The 27,331-nt window shown below is 42.5% G+C and overlaps 2 protein-coding genes across 6 annotated transcripts in view; one reads left to right on the top strand and one right to left on the bottom strand.

Moving 5' to 3' along the window:
- BMX (BMX non-receptor tyrosine kinase) overlaps nucleotides 1-10,209 on the bottom strand; it is a 44,813-nt gene extending 34,604 nt beyond the window's left edge. For all 3 annotated transcript variants that reach the window (XM_055564666.1, XM_055564668.1, XM_055564667.1), the window contains exons 1-3: nucleotides 10,068-10,209; nucleotides 2,062-2,208; nucleotides 679-783 (exon numbers count right to left, since the gene is read on the bottom strand). In XM_055564666.1, the coding sequence (XP_055420641.1) occupies nucleotides 679-783; nucleotides 2,062-2,208; nucleotides 10,068-10,070 (255 nt within the window). In that variant the 5' untranslated portion in view covers nucleotides 10,071-10,209. The remainder of the gene's footprint in view (nucleotides 1-678; nucleotides 784-2,061; nucleotides 2,209-10,067) is intronic.
- A 10,409-nt stretch (nucleotides 10,210-20,618) lies between these two features.
- Nucleotides 20,619-27,331, top strand: part of PIR (pirin) — a 97,763-nt gene continuing 91,050 nt past the window's right edge. The window contains exons 1-2 of one of the 3 annotated variants that reach the window (XM_055563174.1): nucleotides 20,619-20,896; nucleotides 22,424-22,554. In XM_055563174.1, the coding sequence (XP_055419149.1) occupies nucleotides 22,462-22,554 (93 nt within the window). In that variant the 5' untranslated portion in view covers nucleotides 20,619-20,896; nucleotides 22,424-22,461. Of the gene's footprint in view, nucleotides 20,897-21,117; nucleotides 21,780-22,046; nucleotides 22,184-22,423; nucleotides 22,555-27,331 lie in introns of those variants that run through there. The other 2 variants (XM_055563173.1, XM_055563175.1) reach the window with 2 other exon arrangements.

Raw genomic sequence — 27,331 nt, 5'->3', positions numbered from 1 at the left:
CTTTCCAGACTCTTCTGTCACTCTTTCACTGGGCTGCTTAATTCTAAGCACCATCTGGGTCTCTCTAAATATGCCATACTGTTCCACCTACCAGTGCCTTGACATCTGCTATTTCTTTGGCTTTGCTGCCCTCCTGTTTTTGCTGAGCTAAACCCCATTGTTTTTCCCAACCCAAGTGTCACCTCCAACAGGAAGTCTCCCTGACCTCTTAGAGTGAGGAGTGCAGCTTCTGCTTTCTGGGACACCATGGGTACGCTGATGTTTTCATCTTAACGCTCTGTAAATGCCTTGGGGACAGGGATGGCATTTTATTCCTGAAAGTGTGCCTAGTACCTTGCAGTGTAATGGAAATGCTCTGCAATTTTGGATAAAAGAGATCATCAGACCCCAAGGCAAGTCAGACCACTGAGGCTTACACACTTATCTATCTTTCTCTTCCTCTAGGGAAGGGAGCTTGGTGGATCGAATTTTAGTAAACTGCCCAACTCCCATCTGGGGATGTTACAAATTCAGAGAGAGAGGTTGAGAATGCTGTCTATGGTTACATAAATATAAGCACATGCCATCATCTTAATGAACCATTTTGCAATGTCTTTATTTATCCCCCAATACTGAGTTCGTAGTAGAAAATACTAAAAGAACAGCCATCCATCCAATGGATGTTACCTTTCCCCTTACCTGAAATGGGTACTGTCTCTCCACAGGGGTCTGCTCCTCAAGATTAACTTTCTCCACACATCTGATTTTCTTAATCTCAATCGATCCTTTTCTGCTGCCTCTTTTCTGAATTAAAAGGAAAATATAAGATGCCTCATGCGATATACAGTGGTGCACAAAGAAATGCATAAAGTTAAGGTTATGCTTAGGAGGGAGAGATTGTGAGATGACATGAGCATGTGAAAATCATTCCAATTATTCCATAATAGTAAAAATTCAATGACAACATAATATATTTTTCGAGTGTGGACATAAACTTAATTAAATTCCCCCAAAGCAAGTCTTCAAGCAGCACTTAATTATTTGATAATCTTGAAACACATTTCAAATCTCCTACCATATGGTTAATCTACTCAGTAACATCAAGGTTTAACTCCACAACGCATTTTCATTTTTCAATTTTATGACAGTATTTCAGTATTTCTACCATGATAGATTTCTCGGCTGCATATAAATACTCTTATTTCCACCCAGGAGACGCCAATAGCAAACTGTCTTCCACCTTCAGTGATGACAACCAACCAAAAATGGTCCCAGCCATTGCTGAGTGTCCTTTAGGGGCAAAATCACCCTCAGTTGAGAATCAGTCTTCTAAATTTACACTTTTCCTTAGTAAAGTTAACCAATGTTTGAAAAATCCTTTATCTTGAATTATGGGCTTCACTGGTGGCTCAGATGGTAAAGAATCTGCCTGCAATGCAGGAGACCTGGGTTCGATCCCTGGGTGGGAAAGATTCCCTGGTTGTTCAGTCACTAAGTCATGTCCAACTCTTTGCGACCCCATGGACTCCAGCACAGCAGTCTACACACTCCAGTACTCTTGACTGGAAAATTCCATGGACGGAGGAGCCTGACGGGCTACAGTCCATGGGGTCACAAAGAGTCAGACACTGAGTGACTAACACTGGCATCTTGAATTAATTATAACCTGGTTAAGAAAAGACAATGGGATAAGAGAGTACAAGTTGATTTTTACTGTGTAAGCTGAGAATTCTGTTTCCTTATATTAAGCACTAAGGCAATGGCACCCCACTCCAGTACTCTTGCCTGGAAAATCCCATGGACGGAGGAGCCTGGTGGGCTGCAGTCCATGGGGTCGCTAAGAGTCAGACACGACTGAGCGACTTCACTTTCACTTTTCACTTTCCTGCATTGGAGAAGGAAATGGCAACCCACTCCACTATTCTTGCCTGGAGAATCCCAGGGACAGTGGAGCCTGGTGGGCTGCCGTCTATGGGGTCGCACAGAGTCAGACACGACTGAAGTGACTTAGCAGTAGCAGTAGCAGTAGTGGAGACTTAAAAATAAGTAGTATAAAAACAATGGAATAAATAAGAGGCTTACCATTTTGTCATATTCATAGTAGGAGAGGTTTGTTTTGGTTAAAACAAAAAGCCGCTCCTTGTAATTATTGGGTGACATTTTCTTCTTTTGCTGTGACCTTTTGAGAAGAAGTTCTTCTAGAATGGATTTTGTGTCCATATCGTCGTCCTAAATAAAAGAAAGTGATTAAAATGAGTGTTAGCAGCATATGGCTAGGTTCTCTTTTAGCTTTCATAATTTTTATCCAACTATTTCTCGTTAAGGGATAGTATTGTTGTTCAGTCGCTAAGTCATGTCCGACTCTTTGCGACCCCATGGACTCCAGCACACCAGGCTTCCCTGTCCTTTCATTATCTTCCAGAGTTTGCTCAGATTCGTGTCCTCTGAGTTGGTGATGCTATCTAACTGTCTCAACCTCTGCTGCCCTCTTAATTTAAAAAAATTAGATTTAGAACTACAGAGGAAAATGGAACAAAGCACGCTCTTAAATGCATACATACCTGCACTTTTTCCCTACTGCCTTGGCTATGACTTATATAAATATGTTGATTTTTTAATATCATTTTTATGTGTGCTCATCCCCCACTTTGGATCATACATTCACCATCTTCACACTACCCTCCAGACCACCACATCAAAATTCTCCTTTTTCCTTAAGTATTCTACAGACATTTGTTGAATTGAATTGAGTATCATCCAACTTTTAAAAATTTCAACTCCTGACAGTTCACCACGTTTGAGGTAACTGATCAACTGAAATTTCCCTCCACTAATGGGGTCAATTGTTGGACCAAATTATCCAAACTACTGTGAGACTCTGATATTGTTGCTAAATGACACCACAACCCCTGAACATGATCAATCTTTAGCATAAAGGACATGGGTATAATTTTCACTATTTCTGAGCGTTAAACTTTTTCAAAAGTTCATCAAGAGAGATGTAAAAGAACTGAAAGAATCGGTGCTTCATAAACTAAAATACTCTCGCTTTTTCTTCCAGAACTGCATAAAACATTAAAAGTTAAGCTATTTCTGGAAAATGAATGCATTTTCTGATTTCTTCTGTTGCTTCAACCCTCTGTCTGATACCAGGTCTGGTAATGAAAAGGAATGCTAAGTAGTCAGTCACAAGAGAACAACTTCCTTATGTTCTTCTTTGCTTTGTGAAATCACATGGTTCTTAGCAGTCAGACGCCCAATCATTACTATCTTTTTTGTTTACTGATAATCTGAAGGTAATTCACTTTACTCACCTTAATTTCGATAGAGCCGAAGAAGTGTGCTTCTATGTCTTTAACTCTCAAGCTCTAGGCAAAAAGTCACTGCTCTGAGGCACCCCACTCATATTCCTTCTGGCTATGCCAGGGTCATGCATTAAAAAGAAGGTATTTGCATCCAATTCATCACTTGATCAGGAAGCAGCCACACAGACATTGCTCTGTCTGGATGGAGGCAGATGCCAAGTGAACCCATCCAATCACTAATGGGCATGGCCCTGGAGTATGATGGGCCCGCTGGGGTAGGGGAGTGGAAGAAAGGGAGACTGAGAAACTCAGCTTGACATAGAATAAACTATCTCAGGCCTAGACAACTTCCCTCCTGACATAGGCCACGCCACTCTAAAAATGGGAATCAAGCAACTCAGCTTTTATCGTTTATCATACATGGATCAGGCGATTATTTATGAATCCCTCTAACGTTCTCCAAGGGTATTGCTTTTCTCTTAGGCAGAAGTAGTAATCTTATCCATTAAATATAGTAAAGTCTTTGTAACTCTTTACTTTGAATATTGTTTTATCTGGAAGAAAAGTATAATTCCTTTGAGTGCTATTCTCTATGGTCACTGGTTTGTTTGCCTTGGACTCAAAAATGAGGCAGAGATTGGGGTGCAGTAAACCCAGCCAGATCTGGGAAGGCAGGGATCACATCTTTTTTCACCTTTGCCTCCATGATAAAGTCTACACACACGCCTGTTCAGATAAGATTATTTTCTACACCTATAGCCTATGGCTGGAAGAGAATTCACTTGAAGACTTACTGAAACTATGAAGGGTCTACTTTTTGTTAAAGTCTGCTTTGGAGGAGCCATATCATACTGGTCAGAGGTGTAGGGAACTTTTGCCTTTTAAATTTCTCCATGAAAAAAATTAACAAAGCTGAAAGAGAACACTGTGAAAACTCCTGTCAAAGATCTTTTATATCCACACCTGAAACATTCTTCCTCAAAGCAGAGTGGTAGTTAAATAGATGTGGTGGTTACTTGAATATAAAGTTAATGTTGCAACATTTATTTCAGATGCTGAATCAAGGTGTAAAATTTAGAGCACTGTTTTAGGGAATTCCCTGGTTGTGTAGTATTTAAGATTCCATGTTCTCACTGCTGGGGACCAGAGTTCGATTCCTGATCAGTGAAATAACATCCCACAAACTCAAAAAAAAAAAAAAAAAAGCACTGTTTTAAAAATGCAAATTCCAATGTCCAAGGTAGTGCACAGTCCTTCCTGGTACTACGTGTGATACACATGCTTTTCTGTTTATAGAATTTGCACATTCATCACATGAAAGATTCTTTCTTGGGGAATTTTATCTAAAGAATTAGTATGATGAACCGCAGAAACCACTGACAAATGAAATTCACAAAGTCTCTTCCGTATATTGAAGGGAAGAAGGACATTGACTAGAAAGGAAGGTACCAAGTCCTCCAGAACATTTTCTAATACAACTCCAAGAATTTATACACATTGTTGCATCTGATGGAATATAATTTGTCAAATTTTAACAAAAATGTTTATTCCAAATCCTAACCTTTGTGAATTTTTTGGCTTTCATTTTTAAAATCATATGGATATGCATTTATTCAGCAAAACCAAGAAGCACAGACAAGCAAAAGGAAACTTAACATTTTGGTGAATATACCTCTAGATTTTTTTTCAAATTACATAGGCAGTTGTTTCTTTTCACAAAAATGAGTTCACATGCTGTACATACGTGTCTGTAATCCATGGTTCTCATGTCGTAAACACCCGGAGCCACCTGCTTTTGATGTCCTTCAAAGTTCCACTCCCTAAGCTGGACTCCGAGCATCTTAACAAACTTAAAGAACCCTGTTTGGATGACTCACACTTTTTTTTACCTCCTGATCACTTTCTTCTGAGACAAAACCTGATTCCTGATCAAGTTTGAACAAGCCTTTCTCCTGCTGTTTTCTTCTGTCCCTTCCTTGTACTTGACTCTTTTCTGAGATTAGCCTAGATTCTAAATTGGAGGCATTTCTATGGTGAAGACTAATTTTTAGAAATAGAACATCTCCCATCTTGTATTAGCACAATAAGTCAACAGGGCTCTGGAACCACTGTTGACTCAGCTACATCTCCAGCGACTAGCTAACTCAGGTCTGCCTACCCACATTTAAGGAAAATTCATTTGAGAAGGTTTAAAAAGAAACTAAAATTCTGAAAGAGATGGGAATACCAGACCACCTGACCTGCCTCTTGAGAAATTTGTATGCAGGTCAGGAAGCAACAGTTAGAACTGGACATGGAACAATAGACTGGTTCCAAATAGGAAAAGGAGTACGTCAAGGCTGTATATTGTCACCCTGCTTATTTAACTTATATGCAGAGTACATCATGAGAAACGCTGGACTGGAAGAAGCACAAGCTGGAATCAAGATTGCCAGGAGAAATATCAATAACCTCAGATATACAGATGACACCACCCTTATGGCAGAAAGTGAAGATGAACTAAAAAGCCTCTTGATGAAAGTGAAAGTGGAGAGTGAAAAAGTTGGCTTAAAACTCAACATTCAGAAAACTGAGATCATGGCATCTGGTCCCATCATTTCATGGGAAATAGATGGGGAAACAGTGGAAACAGTGTCAGACTTTATTTTTTTGGGCTCCAAAATCACTGCAGATGGTGACTGCAACCATGAAATTAAAAGACGCTTACTCCTTGGAAGGAAAGTTATGACCAATCTAGACAGCATATTGAAAAGCAGAGACATTACTTTGCCAACAAAGGTCCGTCTAGTCAAGGCTATGGTTTTTCCAGTGGTCATGTATGGATGTGAGAGTTGGACTGTGAAGAAAGCTGAGCACCGAAGAATTGATGCTTTTGAACTGTGGTGTTGGAGAAGACTCTTGAGAGTCCCTTGGACTGCAAGGAGATCCAACCAGTCCATTCTGAAGGAGATCAGCCCTGGCATTTCTTTGGAAGGAATGATGCTAAAGCTGAAACTCCAGTACTTTGGCCACCTCATGCGAAGAGTTGACTCATTGGAAAAGACTCCGATGCTGGGAGGGATTGTGGGCAGGAGGAGAAGGGGACGACAGAGGATGAGATGGCTGCATGGCATCACTGACTCGATGGACGTGAGTCTGGGTGAATTCCAGGAGTTGGTGATGGACAGGGAGGCCTGGTGGGCTGCGATTCATGGGGTCGCAAAGAGTCAGACACGACTGAGCGACTGAACTGAACTAAAAAAGAAACTAAACAGAATAAAATTCAATCCTAAAGCTAGAAACCAGAGATCTATTTCCATAGAGAAGCTGATGGGATTTGGCTGGATACTCGTATATCAGTACCTACATAGAATAGATGCATCAATTTGCTTACCAAATACTTCAGGCTGCCTATTTCCATAAACACATGAAACTAGGAAGATTAAAGTGCAGGGGAGGCAGAAAAGAAAAGCTGGAAGAATTCAGTATTTTCTGTAAGGAAGTCAGCAACCATGTGTAACCTTTAATGCATAAAAGGTGCGTGCTGAATTAACCAGATATATATATATATATATAAAATACACACTTGCATATTGTTTTCAGATTCTTTTCCCTTAGAGGTTATTACACAGTATTGAGTACAGTTCCCTGTGCTATACAGTAGGTCCTTGTTGGTTCTCTATTTCATATATATTAGTGTGATCTGTTAAACCCAAACCCCTAATGTATCCCTCCCCTCCCCTTTCTCCCTTTGGTAGTCAGAAGTTTGTTTTCTGTGTATATGCACAGCCCATATTCTTGACCATAACACTGATGGTAGAGAAGAACATGCCAGCTGTGTAATCATCCTAATCAGAGAACGCTCCAACCTAAATGTAGGGAGGTAGCTACAGGGTATCAAACGTGGTAGAAACCCTGAAAGTCATTTTTCAGAAGCAACACTGAGCCCCAACAGCTTAGGTGACTTAGCCAGAATTGCAGCAGTGTGACCTGAGAGACACAGCCCAGGGAGCCAGATCACTGGTGTCATGTCTGTGACACTGCCCACCCCTTCATGGCAATAAATACAGTAAAACATCTATGTGTTCAGCTAAACATATGATAGCCTTGCTTAAGCTTCAATATGGTAGGACTCAGCATCATTTTCAGTCTTGCCAGACCCACACAAGGGACCTTTTATTGGAAATAGAAAGATGTGACCCGTTAAGTAATCTTTCAGCAGGAACCTCCAAAGCACTGTTAAACAGCAAAACTCTAGCCCACGTTTTGAAAATAGGTAAGAACATACAACCACAGAAGTTGGAATAAATTCTAAGTGGTGCAGAAGCGGAGCAGGAAGCAGGAAAGGAAGGGAGAAAGGTATGTCCAGTTAAAAGGGGCTGTCGGATAGTTCCTGAAACCAATGTGTATATTTCCTGACTGGCTCAGGATAGAGCCTTTAAAGCTTTAGTTTTTAGAATTGAGAGGTGAGGGTAGCAGTTCCTTACCCCTTTATTTGATTTAGTTATCCTCTTTTACTTTGCATGTCATTTACCTAAAGATTTTGATAGGTGTCAGGATATTAAAATAATACCTAGCATGGGAAAGCAGTGGAGGAGGGAGGGCGGGAAGGAAAGGGAAGACGCTCCAAGTGCAGACTGGGACCCAAAATGGCTAGACCTGTGACAAACTTGATCTTCCACTATTTGCCCAAGGCCAGGCCTGCTTATCTTCCTGCTAAATAACTGAAAAAAAATATGATGGTAAGTTAAACGGGAACAGAAAGCTTAACTCAGAATCATGTAAAGTGATTGAAAAATATAACTCTTAAGACCCTGGCCTGAGACGAATACTGGCTCCACAGAAACTACGTATCTTAACCACTGTGCCACCTGGGAAACACCCCACAGAAGCTGCCAGGTCCCCATTTACGTGACATTTTGCAGGCAAGAGAAAGTTACAACTGATCTTGGCATGACGTGAACAGAAATCCTTTAATAGTGACACTTGAATCCAGCATTTTGAAACACCATACTTTGGTTGCTCCAAAACGAGTTTTTGAAAACTACACAGTTTGTGAAGCCATTTTTAGACAAAGAAGATGAGAATGCCAGTGTCTTTCCTGTTGGAGCTAATATTTGCTTTAGGTGTGAAATTTGTCTTCAGTGCCTCATAGAGCTTTGCTAAACCCTTCCTTCTTCTCAGCAACCTCTTTCCTTCTGCTCCCTCCCCTCTGCCCAGGACACCTTTCTGGGCAGCTTCCTTAGGAAAAAAGCAAAAAGTGCTAAATCCACATCCTAATACCTCATGCTGAATTTGTTTAACACGTTACACTGCTAAGGATACAGGTTGATGTGGACAAAAGCACCAGGCTTTGGTGGGTTCAAATCCTTGCCCTCTCTCTATGCAATGTGGCACATTACTTAACCCTGCTAAACCTCAGCTTCCCTATCTGTAAAGGGAGTAAAACAATAACCACCTCAAAGGATTGTGAGGAGTCGAGAGAAAATGGCAGTATGATGCCTAGCACCCTAGTAGGTATTCCAGAAACCTGTACCCCTTCCTCTCATCACTCCGTAGGTGAAGTTTTTCAAAAGATCATAGTGAAGTTTAAAAACTGGAGACAGTGAGATGACCTTCAACATACGTTTCAAGCCTCACCCCTCTTCCCCCAGGGCCCCTGCCCCTGCCCTCCCGGGGATAAGAGGTATTGGGAAGAAGATTCCCCATGCCTTCTCTAGTCAACAAGCACCTGCTCTGTGGGTCTGTTACAAGCTTTCAGTCCTGGGACTGGTTACCTTAAAATCAGATTGACTGTGTATTTGTGCCACCAGATTTCTAACAAATCAATATTTGGATGTTAATTCAAAGTGTGGTCCATGGACAGGTAGCATCAACATACTCTGGGAGCTTGTTTTAAATTCACACTCTTAGATCTCACCCCAGCCCCAGTACATCAGAATCTGCATTTTAGCAAGATCCCCAGAGGACTTATGTGCACAAGAGAGTTTGAAAAACACTGACCTAGACTACATTATAGTTGTACAACCTCTTCAATCCAATGAAACCATCATGGTCCATGAGAATTTTCAAAATTCTATGAATTTGGCTGCAACTCTGTGGTTCACCTCCCTCCCATCTTCTACCTCCATCTAAAATACCCCAGACGCCTGACTTAGGGAGACTTCAGGAAGCTAAGACCAAATATTCTTAGCTAAAATAACATCAAAAAACCCAGATAAATAAAAGAAGGCTTGACTAACATTTCTTTATCTTTTCAGGAGTAGTTATGAAGCCAGTATGAAAAGTCATGGAAGGACCTATAAAGGAAAAGAATCTGAAAAACTACATATATGTGTGTGTGTGTGTGTGTATATATATATATATATATATATATATATATATATATCTGAATCATTTTACTGTACACCTGAAACTAATACAACATTGTAAATTAACTATAGTTCAATTAAAAAAATAAATAACTAAAGGAAGAAACAAAGTCCTGGAAAGGCAAAGGCTAAAGAATAGTATGGAGAAAATCAGCAGAGGAAACGACACAAAGCCAGATCAAGCCAATGGTGATGTGCACACAACCTGACTGTTTCCATGAACCAGATGTTGAGCTAGGAGGGAATTTCCAGTGAATTTCCTATAGCAGGCCCCTGAACGACATGGTCCCACCAAAGAGCCCCATCAACATCACATTCATAATTTTGCAGTACTTTTCTTAAAGCGCTCCCCCCGCTACCCCATCTGTGAACTTCAGGGTCTACAACACCCAGATGCAAACCTATTTTGTAGCCTCTTGCCGCTTACACGCACCATTTTGGCTGGTCCTGCTGCCCAAGGCCACGGCTGTGAGGTAGCTCTGCTCTTGCAGGAACACAGCCCCAGCTGTCCTCCTTCCAGCAGCAGCAAATTGTCTCACATTTTCCCGGCTGCCAAGTCAGAAATGGCCACATTACTCAGTGCCCCCCAAACGTTTATTGTCCTGCAAGGCCTTACACAATCCCACAGGAAACCACGCTCAACGCTTGGCCAACACTTGTTGACCTGATTGAGTGCAACAAAAACGGAGACAAAAGCATATTTCATACAGGTTCCAACTTTGATAACTACAGCTCCTGCTTTTCCCAGGCAGCTTTCGGGTACATGTGATAACCTGTCTTTGTTTGGAGAGCTCTGTGCTGGAAAGGAGGAGAAAATATCTCGGCCAAAGCCTGCTTGTGACGCTGACTCCTCTCACACGAGTCAGGAAACCATGAGGTAACGCAAAAGTGTGCAGAGAATAAGAAATGAAAACTAAGCTCAAGAATGCACCCAGGGAGGCTAGAGAGGGTATGAGAAAGTCAGATGGTCAAATGACCAAAAAGAAGCCCATTTCCACAGCTTAAGAAATCCAGAAATGGAATAGAGATGGGTTTGGCTAATGTACCATGCACCAAGAGTGCAATGAAAGAATGTGATTATCATTTGACTGATTTATGATTATCACTCTAATGATTTACGACATTGCAACATTTAAACTTTATTTTTTATTAAAAATTTTTATTGCAGTATTATTGATTTACAATGTTGTGTTAGTTTTAGGTGTACAGGAGAGAGGAAGGAGGAGACAGGAGACAAGAGAGGAGACAGCAGTCAGGAGACAGGAGAATATTGCCTGAATATGGCAATAAAGAGAATTTAAAAGAAAAATGGCTTATAATAATAATATTTGCAGTGTGCAAATGCCTAGGCATGGCAGCACTAGAAGACATAATGAAGTCAGATGTTTTCACCTATCCAAAGTAGGTTGTCTCCTCTCCTCAGTTATACATACATAAATATATTCTTTCTCCAATTATTTTCTATTATGGTTTATTACAGGATATTGAGTAGAGTTCTCTGTGCTATTCAGTGGGTCCTTGTTGTTTATCTATTTTATATATAGCAGTGTGTATCTGTTAATCGCAAACTCCTAATTTCTCCCTCCCCTGCCTCCCTTTTGGGAACCATAAGATTGTTTTTTACGTTTGTGAGTTAAAACATCATGGCTTTACTCATCTTACTATCTTCTCCTGTGTACACTGACTGTATGTAATCAGTAATCAGATCAGATCAGATCAGTCACTCAGTCGTGTCCGACTCTTTGCGACCCCATGAATCGCAGCACGCCAGGCCTCCCTGTCCATCACCAACTCCTGGACTTCACTCAGACTCACGTCCATCGAGTCAGTGATGCTATCCAGCCATCTCATCCTCTGGCGTCCCCTTCTCCTCTTGCCCCCAATCCCTCCCAGCATCAGAGTCTTTTCCAATGAGTCAACTCTTCGCATGAGGTGGCCAAAGTACTGGAGTTTCAGCTTTAGCATCATTCCTTCCAAAGAAATGCCAGGGCTGATCTCCTTCAGAATGGACTGGTTGGATCTCCTTGCAGTCCAAGGGACTCTCAAGAGTCTTCTCCAACACCACAGTTCAAAAGCATCAATTCTTCGGTGTTCAGCCTTCTTCACAGTCCGGCTCTCACATCCATACATGACCACAGGAAAAACCATAGCCTTGACTAGATGAACATTTGTTGGCAAAGTAATGTCTCTGCTTGTGAATATGCTGTCTAGATTGGTCATAACTTTCCTTCCAAGGAGTAAGCGTCTTTTAATTTCATGGCTGCAGTCACCATCTGCAGTGATTTTGGAGCCCAAAAAAATAAAGTCTGACACTGTTTCCACTGTTTCCCCATCTATTTGTCATGAAGTGGTGGGACCGGATGCCATGATCTCAGTTTTCTGAATGTTGAGCTTTAAGCCAACTTTTTCACTCTCCACTTTCACTTTCATCAAGAGGCTTTTTAGTTCCTCTTCACTTTCTGCCATAAGGGTGGTGTCATCTGCATATCTGAGGTTATTGATATTTCTCCCGGCAATCTTGATTCCAGCTTGTGTTTCTTCCAGTCCAGCGTTTCTCATGATGTATTCTGCATATAAGTTAAATAAACAGGGTGACCTAATGATTTATTTTAGGCTTAGCTATGGACAGCTGGTTCCAAATTCGGAAAGGACTATGTCAAGGCTGTATATTGTCACCATGCTTATTTAACTTATATGCAGAGTACATCATGAGAAATGCCAGGCTGGATGAAGCACAAGCTGGAATCAAGATTGCTGGGAGAAATATCAACAACCTCAGATATGCAGATGACACCACCCTTATGGCAGAAAGCAAAGAAGAACTAAAGAGCCTCTTGATAAAAGTGAAAGAGGAGAGTGAAAAAGCTGGCTTAAAACTCAACATTCAAAACATGAAAATCATGGTATCCGGTCCCATCACTTCATGGCAAATAGACGGGGAAACAATGGAAACAGTGACAGATTTTATTTTCTTGGGCTCCAAATCACTGTAGATGGTGACTTCAGCCATGAAATTAAAAGATGCTTGCTCCTTGGAAGAAAAGGTATGACCAACCTAGAGAGCATATTAAAAAGCAGAGACATTACTTTGCCAACAAAGGTCCGTCTAGGCAAAGCTATGGTTTTTCCAGTAGTCATGTATGGATGTGAGAGTTGGATTATAAAAGAAAGCTGAGCACCGAAGAATTGATGCTTTTGAACTGTGCTGTTGGAGAAGACTCTTGAGAGTCCCTTGGACTGCAAGGAGATTCAACCAGTCAATCCTAATGGAAATCAGTCCTTAATATTCACTAGAAGGACTGATGCTGAAGCTCCAATACTTTGGCCACCTGATGCGAAGAGCTGACTCATTGGAAAAAACCCTGATGCTGGGAAAGACTGAAGGCAGGAGAATAAGGGGACGACAGAGGATGAGATGGTTGGATGGCATCACCAACTGGATGGACATGAGTTTGAGCAAGCTCGGGGAGTTCATGATGGACAGGGAAGCCTGGCGTGCTGCAGTCTTTTGAGAACCTGTCTACTAAGCATTCTGTTAGGAGCTAGAGATGCAGCAGCAAACAGAACAGAGGCAGCCCAAACCTTCAGGGGACTTATGTCCCGTGGAGTAAGGACCACAGTAAAGTTTTAATTACTGTAGAATATCTGAAAAATACTTCTGTTTGAAACTGGAATTTAGGGAATGACAAAGAGTCCTTTAGAACAATTTAAAACAAGAGAACTTAACACCCTGACATCAGCAAAGAAGTCACTGATGGACTCCACACAGTTCTCCATCCTCTAGCAATCAAGTAGGCAGTCATTTGAGAAACCGAGGGTGAAGCAGGGTGACCGTGGCAAAGCAACTTAGCCAAATAAATTAATTCTACCCTCTGCTAATTCACTTCCATTCCCATATGGTAATTTGTACTTACTCTGCTGTTTAAACATGGTAGCATGGCTGAAGATCAATTCTAGAATAAAAAGTCAATTTAGGAGAGGGAAGGAGGAAGTGGCAGAACTCTCGAAATACCTAGGCACAATCTCTTGGGATTCTCATCCCTTTTTGAGGGCTTGGAACATTCGAGGGCAGCTGGGAGGAGTGTTTTCCTATGAGTCAAAATGTCCCAGATTTATTTCTTTATTCTATTCATTCACTTCCTCTGCCACTTTTCCTGAACCTTTCTTGGGCTCTGTATTTTCCATGTCTTTAGTCCAATTCTAACTTGTTGTGGCAACCTGCTATTTCCATTACATGATTTGATTTGCTTAAATTATGGTCTGTGTTGTCACCTCTAGCCAGGGAGACCCATAGGAATTTCATCTTAGCTTCTCTTCCTGAGCTTTTAGCAGGCAACAAGCTTGTGGGGTGATTTGACTTCACGATGTAAACACGCTTGTTCAGTTGGGAACAGTAGTGCTCACATTTTTTACAAGAAAGAACCATTATCTGTGTTTGTGTGTGTGTATGTGTGTGTGAGAGAGAGACAGAGAGAGAGGGAGGGAGGGAGGGAGGAAGGGGAGAGAGGGAGACAGTCTGTCTTTCTTCTGGCTTCTGACTGACCTCTAGTTTTCTCTTTAAAAAATTCCTTTGACTCGTGGCTTTAAACACCATCTATATGTTTAGGGTTCCAAATTTCAGCCAGGCCCTCTCCCCTGAATTCCAGACTTGTATTCGACTGTTAGCTTGCCCATCTATACTTGGAATAACTAATAACTGTTTCAAGCTTAACGTGTCCAAAGCTGACCTCCCGACTAACCCCTCAAACCAGCTCCTCCTACAAGGCTTGCCTTCTCAGCTAATAGCAACTTTAACCTTCCAGTTGCTCAAGCCAAAGAATGTGGGATCACCCTTGACTTTTACCCTTCCTTCACAGCCAGCATCTGATCCATCATGAAATATGGTTAGCCATATTTTCAAAATATATCCCAAATTTGGCCACTTTTCACCAGCTCTACTGCTACCTACTGGTCTAAGTTGCCACGTATCTGTCACCTGGAGTATTGCGCTTGCCTCCTGGCTGCTCTCCCTGCTTCTGCACTTGTTTCCTGCTATCCTCCACTGTCTAGCCAAAATAATGCTTTCACATGTACGTCAAAGCCCACCACTCCTCCTGTCTGAACGTTTCAATGGTCCCCCATCTTCTGGTCCCCTAATGCCATCTCTAACATCATCTTATGATTTTTCTACCTTACATTGCCACTCCTACAATATTCTGAGCACTACCCACCCCAGGGTCTTTGCACAGGCTGTTTCTTTTGCTTGCCAAACCATCACAGACATCTGCGTGGTTCATTTCCTCATCTCCAGGTTCTGTGTCAAAAGGCATCTTGCTAATGAGCCTTACTTAGACCATCTTGTTAATACTACACCTCGCTCCACCCAGCACTCCCAGACTCCCTTAGTCTGCTCACTTTATCTTTGTTTCATAGCACCTAACATGTTAAAACCAACTACACAATTTACTTATCTGTCTCTCTTCCCTGAAGAGTAAGCCCACAAGAGCTCTGATAGCTTCTCTCTGTAGCCTGAGCTTTTTCCACAAGAATCTCTTTATGGGGGCCATTACTCTGTCACCTCTGGCTCTTATGCCTCCTGGTGTTAAGAGGCTGGAGGCTGGGTTCTGATGTGAATAGGTTACACTTACTGGAACCAAAGATGAATGTGTTATCTCTTCTAAGAATGTTTGCATATTAAACCTCAGGTTCAGTGGTGGAACAAATAACCTTTTTTTCCTCATGAAAGGAGATGGTGAGTGGAGGGGGAGGGTTAGGGTGGACATAGAAAAGTTGGTTCTGTGGGGATTTTTTTTTGCAGGATCTTAGTTCCCCAACCAGGGATCGAATCTGAGCCCTCAGCAGTGATAGCACTGAGTCCAAACCACTGGACCACCAGGGAATTCCTTGTTGTGTGGTTTTGTTGTGCCCTTTCCTGCTATCTGTGAAATATTTACATAGACTGTTGGCATTTTATCAATTTCACTCCCCATTTTTTAGTGGAAGGTAAGGACTTGGGGTCTGGATGGAGCTGGCAAGCTGTGACTATCACCTGTGTTTGGAAGCAAGATTTATTGGAGCACAGCCACAGTCATTTGTTCACGTATTGGGTGAGGCTGCTCTCCTCCAATGGCAGAGTTGAGTTGTGACAGAGGCCATGTGCCTGCAGAGTCTCTAATATTTACTATCTGGCCTACATAGAAAAAATTTGCCAACTCATGCCCTAGAAAAATCCTGCCAGCTGTGGAAGTGACCTAGAAGCTTGGAATTTAGCTCAACAGCTCAATTCAATACATCTTCACTAAATTGTATAGTGTACGAGCTACCAGAGTTGAAAGCAAAAGAAGTAGGCAAAGGGGAGATCTTTATGGAACTTCCAGCTACGATTCCCACTTTGATTCAAATTATTTTTTCCCAAAATTTTATCATGAATATTCAAAATACAAAAAAGTTTAAAAAAAAACAATACACCGCTAGATTCTATATTTACATTTTACTGCATTTGTTTTGGCATCTATTTATCAACCCTCTATCCATCTGTCAATCCACCTTATTGGTATTACTACTACTATTACCTGGGTTCAATCCCTGGGTTGGGAAGATCCCCTAAAGAAGGGAACAGCTACCCACTCCAGTATTCTGGCCTGGAGAATTCCATGGACTGTATAGCCCATGGGGTTGCAAAGAGTCAGACACGACTGAGCAACTTTCATTTTCACTTTTTCCCCACCACTACTGTTACTGTTATTTTTTGCTGCATTTAAAGTAAGTTGCAAACTTAGCAAACTTTATCTGTAGACACTTCAGAGTATGTAACTGAATATTAATTCAAATTAGCCTTTTATTTTAACTCCAACACTGTAATCTTGAAAGTAGCCTTCATTGGGCCAGAAGACATGGCATTATACGAGCTGAAAACTGAGAAAGGTTTTCAGGATAACTGGGTAAAGTATCAGGGAATCATTCACCTAAATTTGTCCATTTTCTTCATTCAGAGATGAATCAGCCTTTCAGGGCTAAGAATGTTTTGCCTGTGGTGAATTCTAGGAAAGTTCGGTGGCTGAAAAGAGAGGGTCATAAGCTGTTCCTTTCAGGCACACTGCCAGAAACCCATGGGAAAGGCAGTTATGAGTTTCAGTGGTTGATCACATGTAGCGTCTAGGTCAGAACCCTGGCTAATGGACCAGACTGTGTCCATGCAGATTGCTCTCACGAGGGTGGAAATGGGAGTCAAGTGTACACATCGTTCCTGGATATTTTTAATGTCCTCGACCATGAGCATATCTATATCCTTCATAAACAAATGCTTATAAAATAATCAGTCGCTGACTTGGAGCCATTTCCTGGAGTCAGAGAGTCTGAATCCCTAATACGGAGTATTCCAGACATATTTGTCATTTAATGAACAGCAGTGACTGTGCTTTAAGGCAAATTACCAAAACCTGACCAATGTTGAAAAAAAGATTTTTTTAAGAAAGATTTTTTGAGTTGACTGCTTGGAGAAGAAAAAATGGCAAATGATGAAATGTCTAAGATGTCCATGTATTTCTATAAGGTATATTCTCGAGAAGCGTTTTGAATGAAAAAGGAAAAATGATCTCATAAAATACGTTGATAATGTGGGTGTCCTCAAAGATAGATAATGGTGCTACCTGGAATCATTTAGCAGCTGATGGCATATCTACACACTCATATATCCAGCTGCCTGCTCAGCATCGCTGACTGGATGGCAAGTGACAGTGTGAAAAGTGCTCATAGCTCCATGTACGAAGTCACATTTCTCATTTCAAAAGCCCGCCCTGTTACAGTGAAATGTTACGTGCTGCATATTCCATTTGTAAAAATTTGTGCTCCCCCCCACTGCCGCCACGCTTGTTTTTCCTCATTTTAAGTCTTCTAGCTTTTAAGGTCTACTCTTTTTTTTCTGTGCAACAGCCTACAAGTAGACTTCTCTGCCTTGCCCTGACAATGCACGCCTTTGAATTAGCTTCTCCCTGCGACTGCCTTCTCAAAGTTAAGAAAGAAAGGGAGCTCTTCTGCCTGTTTCAGAGGTGGAGGGGATTCTGAGTCCCAGGGGAAGCTTGGAACATGTGGTAAACTGAAAGCATCCTCAGGAGTATGGGAAGTCCAATATGGAAGCATGTAAAAATGTAGAGTGCATCCATCTTCTCCTGTTTTCTTGTATCAGGAAGCCATCCTTCTCAACGTCACGTGCAACTGAAGAAACTTTAAGGACCCCTGCGCTTCAGAGGTTACTGCTCTGCCCAGTGGGACACAACATTTCATCTCTCAAGTCTAGTTTAATACATTTTTATCTTACTGGATGGCTGCTTGCCTTGGTAGTAACATTTAGATGAACAGATTTGCTTTCTGAAAGGGTAAATATTTGTAGAAATCTTTTTTTACTCCAGAGAGCTTTGAAAATCCACCACATCTCTTTTCTTGCATCAAAGCATATTTTCAAGTTATCTATCATCACTAAACAAATAATCTGGAAACTGAGTGGCTTGAAACAACCATGTTTATCTGCTCACAAGTCTATGGGTCTGGAAGTTGGGAAGAATGCAGTTAAGTGTTCATGTCTTAGACATACGGAGTCAGCGATGGCAGCTGGGCCTGGAAGAGCCACTTCCCAGATGGCTTGTATATATATCTGGCGCCACAGTGTCCTTGGCCTCTGTCTCCTTCCTCACATGGTGTTTCTTCTTCCAAGACTACTCCTCCATGTGGTGTGGGCTTCTTCCAGAATGCTGGTCTCAGAGTCATCACTCCTTTTACAAGGCAACTGACTTCCAGAAGGCAGGAAGCAGAAGCTGCCAGGCTACTTCAGAGCCACACCTAGAACTGGCACTACCCCTTCCATTGTATTCCATCGGTCAAAGCAGCCACAGGCCCTGCCTAGACTTAGGAGGAACAGAAGTAAACTCCACTTGTGATGGTGGGGTGTGTCAAGGTCACACTGAAGAAGAAGATGTGCATGTGGGAGACACTGTTGGAACCATCTTAGGAAAATAGACTCTTCCAAAGGAGGAGAACCAATGACTGATCAACAATGTGTAATCGTGGTAACAATGTGTAGTCGGCATGCTTACCAGGTCAAACATCTCACCCGGATTTGAGAGGACAGACAGGCAAGTTTTCCTAGAGGGGGTGATGTGGAAACTGAGAGCTGAAAGATGAATGGCAATGAGCCAGATCAAGGAGAAAGAAAGTTCCAGGCAGAGGCATAGCAAGTCGACAAAAGAGTGAATGCACATTCGAGAGCCTTAAAAAGTTCAGCATAAAAAGGAAAGAGGGGCCACCTCTGTGTGTGTATGTTTATCCTTGAGTAAGTATCAGCATGCTGAGGCTGAGGCTGGGTTAAAGACATCACAGGATTTTCTCTTGAGGGCAAGGAAGGTTTTAGGCGGTTGGTTCATTTCCCTGCGACTTGGAGAATGGTTTGACTACCAGAGCAGATGGATGGTGGGAAGCACTGGACATATTTAAGAGATAATAGGAGCAGAATCCACAGGATTTCAAGGTGGACAAATGATGGCTTGGGTTTCAGGCTCAGGCAATTGGCTATGCGTTGAACTATTTGGTAGGGAGTGCAGAAGTATTTACCAAGGACTGCCAAGTGCCCAACAGAGAGTCCCTACTTCTGTTTTCTTTGGAGACAGTTGCAAAGGTTAAGTATAATGAAGATAAGCAGCAAGATTATTTCATGGCACTTTTAATGTTCTTGTATATTATCTCATTTAGCTTTGACTCATTGAAGTAAGGCGGCGATTTGAGCCGCGCTGACGCTGACATATAAGTAATCTGGGGAAAAGCCCTTCCTCTACATGCCCGTTAGAGCAGGTCCCTAAACTAGGCCTGCAGCCAAGTGTAGCCCACTACCTTGTTTTTAGAGCTTGTGAGCTTAACAATGGTTTTTACACTTTTAAGTGCTTGAAATAAAAAATCAAGAGAGGAGTAACACTTCATGATAAGTGAAAATTCCATGAAATTCAAATGTCAGCAGCCATAATTAAAGTCTTATTGAAACGCAGCCGCACCCACTTATTTTACGTGCTGTCTCTGGCTGGCTTGTTGCTACAACGGCCAACTGCCTCAGCCGTCTCAGAGAACACGTGCAAAGTTGAAAATATTTACTATCCAGCACCTTTATTCTTCAAAAGCAGGCAATGAGCTTTCTGCTGTTTACAGAATAGAAATCCTTAGAGGCTTCTGCACCTACGCATAGCCCTGTAAAAGCGGCAACTTCATGATGTAAGCAATAATTGAGCAGTGCTTAGGGCCTGCCCCGGAGAAGGCAATGGCACCCCACTCCAGTACTCTTGCCTGGAAAATCCCATGGACGGAGGAGCCTGGTGGGCTGCAGTCCGTGGGGTCGCTAAGAGTCGGACACGACTGAGAGACTTCACTTTCATGCATTGGAGAAGGAAATGGCAATCCACTCCAGTGTTCTTGCCTGGAGAATCCCAGGGACGGCGGAGCCTGGTGGGCTGCCTGCCGTCTATGGGGTCACACAGAGTCGGACATGACTGAAGCGACTTAGCAGCAGCAGCAGCAGTAGGGCCTGCCCAGCTCCTTTAATTCTCATCACAACCCCATCAGCTTGTACTGTATTATCGTCGCCACGCCCGTTTTACAAGGGAGGCACTCGAGGCACAGAGAGGCTGAGCTACCTGCCCAAGGTCACACAAGGCCCAAGAAGTGATGGAGGTAGCCGACTCCAGGCAAAGACAAGTTTTCCGAGGAGGTCCAGTTGGGACCTTTGGCCTGAACACAGCACCTGCTAGGCCCATCCATGCCTCCTAGGGCCCAGAGCGCCTCTCTCCAGTGACATTTCCCCGCCCGCCCATCACAAGGGCAGCCGAACAGGCTGGGGCGGAGCTGTGGCGAGGGGCGGGGTGAAGGGATCCGCGCGGCGGCGGACTGTCAATCAAGGAGTATCGCCCTTGCCCAGGGCCTCCGAGACCCGTGGACTCCCGCCTCCAGCCTCCCTGCGGCCACTGGCAGCGAAGCGCTGAGTCACGGTGAGGCAGCCGCGGGGCGCCCTCCGAGCCCGCCCTCTCCACGCCCCTCGCTGCAGCCTCCAAACGGGCTGCTGTAGCCGCCCTTCACCGGGCTCGAGTACCTGGCGCCCGCGGGGCTGGCGGGGCAGACCCCGCCCTCTCTGGCCCGCTTTAGACTCCCAGGGGAGTCTCCTAAGAGAAATGGCCAGAGATGCTTAAGTAGTCCCCTGCAGTTTGGTGCAAGTCGCAGACGACTTTTCTTTCTGCAGAGCACTAAGATCTGGTAAGTACCTCGTCAGTGGTGCACGTGCATAGATCTTAATTGGAGGAGTCTGGAAAGATCCAGAAATAGTTCAAATTGGGGGCGGGGGCTGGACGTAAAATACTTTCTAGATGCTCATAGGTGGAGAATTGAGTTCACTAAAGGTGGCAGCCCAGGGGAGAGCACACTTAGAGTGAGCCTTGATTGGCCGGGCTTCCCTGGTGGCTCAGAGGGTAAAGCGTCTGCCTGAAATGCAGGAGACCTGGGTTCGATCCCTGGGTCAGGAAGATCCCCTGGAGAAGGAAATGGCAACCCACTCCAGTACTGTACTCTTGCCTGAAAAACCCCATGGACGGAGGAGCCTGGTAGATTACAGTCCATGGGATCGCAAAGAGTCGGACTTCACTTTCACTTGACTGGCTGGAGGGTTTAGCCGCGCAGAGTGCTCTGAGTAGCAGCAGCTCACATTCTTAGAACACTGACTACACTCCTTTGCAGAATCTACACTGTTTTATGACTCCTATTCACAGGTGGAAAGCCTGAGGAACAGGGAGGTTTAACAGTTGGCCTCAGATCACACAGCCGATACGTGGTGAACCTGGGATGCAGACTCAGACTGTGTGGCTCCAGAGTCTGTGCTTCTTGCTAAAATATCTATCTTGGTTTGAGTGGGAAACTTTGAAGGAATGGATTATATGTCATTTGCAGAAGAGCTTTAGGGATTGCGTGTATTGTCTGCAAGCATTTGAAGTGGAAAATGGATTAATTATACTTGGTGTGAGACTCACAAAGAGGAAGCACTTTTGAATTGGGGGTCCTGAGTAGAATACAGATTGCATGGTCAAGGGCACCTCCTCCGTGAGTTTCCTGTGCTTTTCTGTGCTCTGGAAGACTTCAGAGAAAGGTTCAAGTATTTCTTGCCACTTAAGTTGACCCTGAACTTCAGGGATAGACGAGTCTTTGAATTTGATGACCCTCAAAGATCCCTTTCAGTGCCAAGATCCTTGCACATTCAGATAAGAGATACCCAGATCTCTCTTAGCTCATGGTAACAGCTCCCTTCTGGGGCAACGTGGGGTAGAGGAAGGGGCAGAGATTTCAATCAGATGAAGCAGGTAAAGTGCTCATTAGAGGTTCTAAGTAAATGCCCAGCAGCTGTTATTACTAACTGTGGTCAACGGTGGTCCTGGGACTACACCAGATAACCATTGTAAATCGTTAGTAGGGTGCTGGGAACCTCCTGAGCACTCACAGGCGTCCACCATCATTAGTGGTGTTTGAAAGCATCTAGCCCAGGTCTTGTGCAGAGTAAGCAATTAAAAAATTATAGCTGTTAATATTGGGCTGGCCAAAAAGCCCAAAAAGTTCATTTGGGTTTTTCTGTAACATCTTGCAGAAAACCCCAAATGAACTTTTTGGCCATACAATATTTGGGGCGTGGTGGGGGGTGAATTTCCTATCCTGTTTTTTATAGACCGTGGGTGGTCGGTCCCTCCTTGATGACGTCTCTGTTTTGTTGTCCCTTCTCTTACCCTGCATCCTCTACAGCTCAGCCTCAGAACACTTGCTTTTTAACCTTGGATACGATGTCGTCCAAGAAGGTTACCCTCTCAGTGCTCAGCCGGGAGCAGTCGGAAGGAGTTGGAGCGCGAGTCCGCAGAAGCATCGGAAGACCGGAGGTATGCTGGTTGGGTGGCTGTTTCATGCCTTTTTTTTTTTTTTTTTTTTTTAGCAGAAGGGACGGGTGGGACCCTGAGGGTAAGCTTGAGAAGATAGGGCATGAGACAATCATGAGCTGCCCCATGGGGTACCTTAGGAACCAACTCGAAACTTAGCAATTGGGGTCTCCTCGAGACTAGCCCCACCTCAAGGGGATTTCTGTACTGTGGATCCAGTGATCCTGACTGAAACGTCTGTGCTGCTCTCCGAACACCCACATCCTATCCTGAGTTGATCTGTCAGCCTCCAGGTGCACGTGCCCAGGCATACCTGCTAGATCCCCTAGGTTTACATGCCCACCAGTCAAAGCACCAGGGACAGATGCTGGGGCCCAATCCCAAATTCCTAGGAGAGAGAATCCCATTGCCTCCTCTTGGGTCAGGTCTCTACCCTGAGGCAGTCAGCCATTTGCCAGGCATTTTGAGTTCTTAGAGAGATGGCTGAGACTGGACTCTTTGGACCTCTTGATGGGGGGCTAAGTGGGGGCTTCCCTCAGAGAAGGTGATTGTAGGTCAGGCAGACATCTTTCAACATCAGAGAGCAGTTTTTGAAAATTTTGGGAGACATGGGACTTGGAGAAAAGAAAATCTTATGTGCAAAAAAAGGAAATGATGATTCTAATCCATGGAATACAGTGCCCAGCTCCAGATTCCAAAAGCAGAAATTGAGGTATAATTGACATATAATAGTAGTTTCAGGTGAACAACACAATGCTTCAGTATTTGTATATATTGCAAAATGATCACAAGTCTAGTTAACATCTGTCACCGTAATATTTTTCTTGTCATGAGAACTTTTAAGATCTACTCTCAGCAACTTTCAAACATGTAATGCAGTATTAACCACAGTCACTGTGCTGTACATTACCTCCCCATGACTCATTTATTTTATAACTGAAAGTTTGTACCTTTTGGCCCCCTTTATCCATTTGTCACCCCCCCCCCCACACACACACATACACACACATCTGGCGATCTCCAATCTGTTCTCTGCGTCCATGAGCTTTTTTTTGTTTGATTTTGAATTGCACATATAAATGAGATCATACAGTGTCTTTGTCTAACTTATTTCACTCAGCATAATGACCTCAAGGTCCACCCATGTTGTTGCACACAGCAAGATTTCATTCTTTTTTTATAGTAGAATAATATCCCATTGTATCCCATACACACCACATTTTCTTTATCCATTTATCTGTCATTGAACACTTAGGTTCTTTCCATGATTATTGTAAATGATGCAGCAATGAACGTGGGGATGCATACAGCTTTTCAAGTTAGCATTTTCATGTTCTTTGGATAAATACCCAGAAGTAGAATTGCTGGATGACATGGTAGTTATACTTTTAATTTTTTGTGGAACTGGCATACTGTTCTCCACAGTGGCTGCACCAATTTGCATTCTAACCAGTAGTGTAGTAGGGTTTCCCTTTCTCCACATCCTCACCAACACTTGTCATTTCTTGTTCTTGTTGGTTTTTTTTTAATAATAGCCATCCTGATAGGTGTGAGGTGATATCTCCGTGTGGTTTTGATTTGCATTTTACTACTTAGTGATGTTGAGCATCTCCCCAAAATATTTTTTGAATAAAGGAGAAGTATATTAGGGAAATGGATTATTTTTGAAAAGTGAGGCTGGTTTGTTCCTCTTCTTAAATTCTGCTCTAATATTCTCATACTCTTCCCACCATTAGCTTCCTGTTCATCTGAGAATGTCTTTTGAGGTCAGTCAGATTTTGGTTTTCAAAGGGATACAGGCAAACAAGATTATTCTAAGGACTAAATGCACAGTGGATGTTGGGAAGATGCAGATGGATGTGGTGTCATATTCTTCTAGGCCACATTGCCAGCAGAAGAATTCAAACACCTGTCAGTAAACCCAGTATTGTATGTTCAGGGTAGCTAATACTTTAATTACTCCATCAGAAACACATCTACTGAGGGGTTCTTAATTTTTCTGGTCTTATGAACCCCTTTGGGAGTCTGCTGAAATCCATCAGTTCAGTCTCAGAATGTTGTTTTATAAATTCCTTCTCAGAATAATGTTTTTAAAATGTATAAAATACATGGGATTACACACAAAGGAAAATCTTTGTATTGAAATATAGTTAGTAAAATATTGCAAAAACAAATTTGTAATTAGTAACTTAAATAACTCTAGTAACATTCAGTAAGAAGATGTAGTGGTACTTCTCATAACTACTTAATTTCAAAGCTTTGAGGAGCATGAACATGGTTCAGTACCTGCAGCAACTGTGATGTGATATGAAAAGAGCTTTGATTTCTATTGGTGACAAAGTCACAGGTCCTGGTAATTTACTGTGATTCTTTGACTGCATTCATAATTAAAGGAAATGTTACATTTCAGTCTGGAGATGGATGGTGGTGACTTGTTGCACAGCAGTGTGAGCGTACTTAATGCCACTGAACTGTATGCTTTAAAATGGTTAAAATGGTAAATTTCATGTTATGTTTGTTTTACTACAAAAAAAAATTCAGAAGAAGAAAAAATTTAGTTGGAAGTTAGTAAAAATAATGATGTGTTTTTTGTTCCCAGCCAAGTTTACAGTCACCCTGAATTCTATCTATAGATAGAGATATATAAAATATAGAATTTACCCAGTTAAAAGTCCCTGGCTGAAAAACCTGTGCTATAGAGACCCCCACATTCTACTAATTCAAAGGGTCTACCATGCCCCAGGTGTGTCTCCACTCTAAGGAAAAACGTGAATAGGAATCATTCCTAGTGCCACATGGCATCCGGTCCCATCACTTCATGGGCAATAGATGGGGAAACAATGGAAACAGTGTTGGACTTAATATTTTGGGGCTCCAAAATCGCTGCAGATGGTGACTGCAGCCATGAAATTAAAAGACACTTACTCCTTGGAAGGAAAGTTATGACCAACCTAGATAGCATATTGAAAAGCAGAGACATTACTTTGCCAACAAAGGTCCTTCTAGTCAAGGCTATGGTTTTTCCAGTGGTCATGTATGGATGTGAGAGTTGGACTGTGAAGAAGGCTGAGCGCCGAAGAATTGATGCTTTTGAACTGTGGTGTTGGAGAAGACTCTTGAGAGTCCCTTGGACTGCAAGGAGATCCAACCAGTCCATTCTGAAGGAGATCAGCCCTGGCATTTCTTTGGAAGGAATGATGCTAAAGCTGCAATTCCAGTACTTTGGCCACCTCATTTGAAGAGTTGACTCATTGGAAAAGACTCTGATGCTGGGAGGGATTGGGGGCAGGAGGAGAAGGGGACAACAGGGTATGAGATGGCTGGATGGCATCACTGACTCGATGGACGTGAGCCTGGGTGAACTCCGGGAGTTGGTGATGGACAGGGAGGCCTGGCGTGCTGTGATTCATGGGGTCGCAAAGAGTCGGACATGACTGAGCGACTGAACTGAACTGAACTGAACTGAAGACAGAGAATGTTTTCTTTTACCTCTGTTTAGTTATATGTTTTAGTTGTACAGTATAAACAATTTCGTGTCCTTAGTTTTTCATTTAACAGGGTAGCCAAGCACCTCCCACATTCTTATAAATTCTTCATAAATACCATTTAAGTAGTTATGACATACTCCAGTGAAAGAGCATACCATTATTCCCATTATTCTCTTATTCTTAGCCCAACTTTTTTACTTTTTGTTTAAATATTTGAAAAATTTTTATTGACATATAGTTGATTTACAATGTTGTGTTAATTACTCTTATACAGCAAAGTGATTCAGTTATAATATATATACATACATATATATACATTTCTTTTTTAAATATTCTTTTCCATTATGGTTTATCATAGGGTATTGAATATAGTTCCCTGTGCTCTGCAGGATGACCTTGTTGTTTATCCATCCTATATATAGAAGCTTATATCTGCTAACCCCAACCTTCTCCTCCATTTCTCCCCCAACCCCTTCTCTGTCAGCAGCCACCAGTTTGTTCTCAATGTACATGATTCTGTTTTTGTTTTGTAGATAAGTTCATTTGTGTCATATTTTAGATTCCACATTTAAGTGATATCATACAATGTTTTTCTTTCTGACTTATTTCACTTAGTATAATTATCTCTAGGTCCATCCATGTTGTTGCAAATGGCATTATTTCATTCTTTTTTTTAATGGCTGAGTAATACTCCATTGTGTGTGTGTGTGTGTGTGTGTGTGTGTGTGTGTGTGTGTGTGTGTCTGTACCACATCTTCTTTATCCATTTCTCTGTTGATGGACATTTAGGTTGTTTCCATGTCTTGGCTATTGTGAATAGTGCTACAATGAACATAGGGATGCATGTATCTTTTTGGACTGTAGTTTTGTCCAGATATATTCCTAGGAGATTGCTGGATCGTATGTTAGCTCTATCTTTAGTTTTCTAAGGAACCTCCACACTGTTCTCCATAGTGACTGTATCAATTTACATTCCCTCAAACAGTGTAGGAGGGTTCCCTTTTCTCTACACCCTCTCCAGTATTTATTATTTTGTAGACGTTTTGCTGATGCTGGCCCTACTTCTAAACATTTAGATTGTTACCATACTTGTTAGCACTCCACACACTGCCAACTTGCCAAAAGATGGACCCCAGCCCTCCCATCAGCAGAGAGGAAAACATCACTCTCACTTCAAGGTGGTTACTTTTCAAACTTTTTGCACCAAGACTGTATCAGTGGAAAATAAAATCTCATAAAAAAAACTAGAGCACAGAGCTATTGTAGGGTAGAATTTACAACAGTGTTTAACA

The sequence above is a fragment of the Bubalus kerabau genome, chromosome X (assembly GCF_029407905.1).
Source record: "Bubalus kerabau isolate K-KA32 ecotype Philippines breed swamp buffalo chromosome X, PCC_UOA_SB_1v2, whole genome shotgun sequence".
NCBI lineage: Eukaryota > Metazoa > Chordata > Mammalia > Artiodactyla > Bovidae > Bubalus > Bubalus kerabau.
The sequence above is the reverse complement of the archived record's forward strand: the minus strand, read 5'-3'. Positions and strand labels throughout refer to the sequence as shown.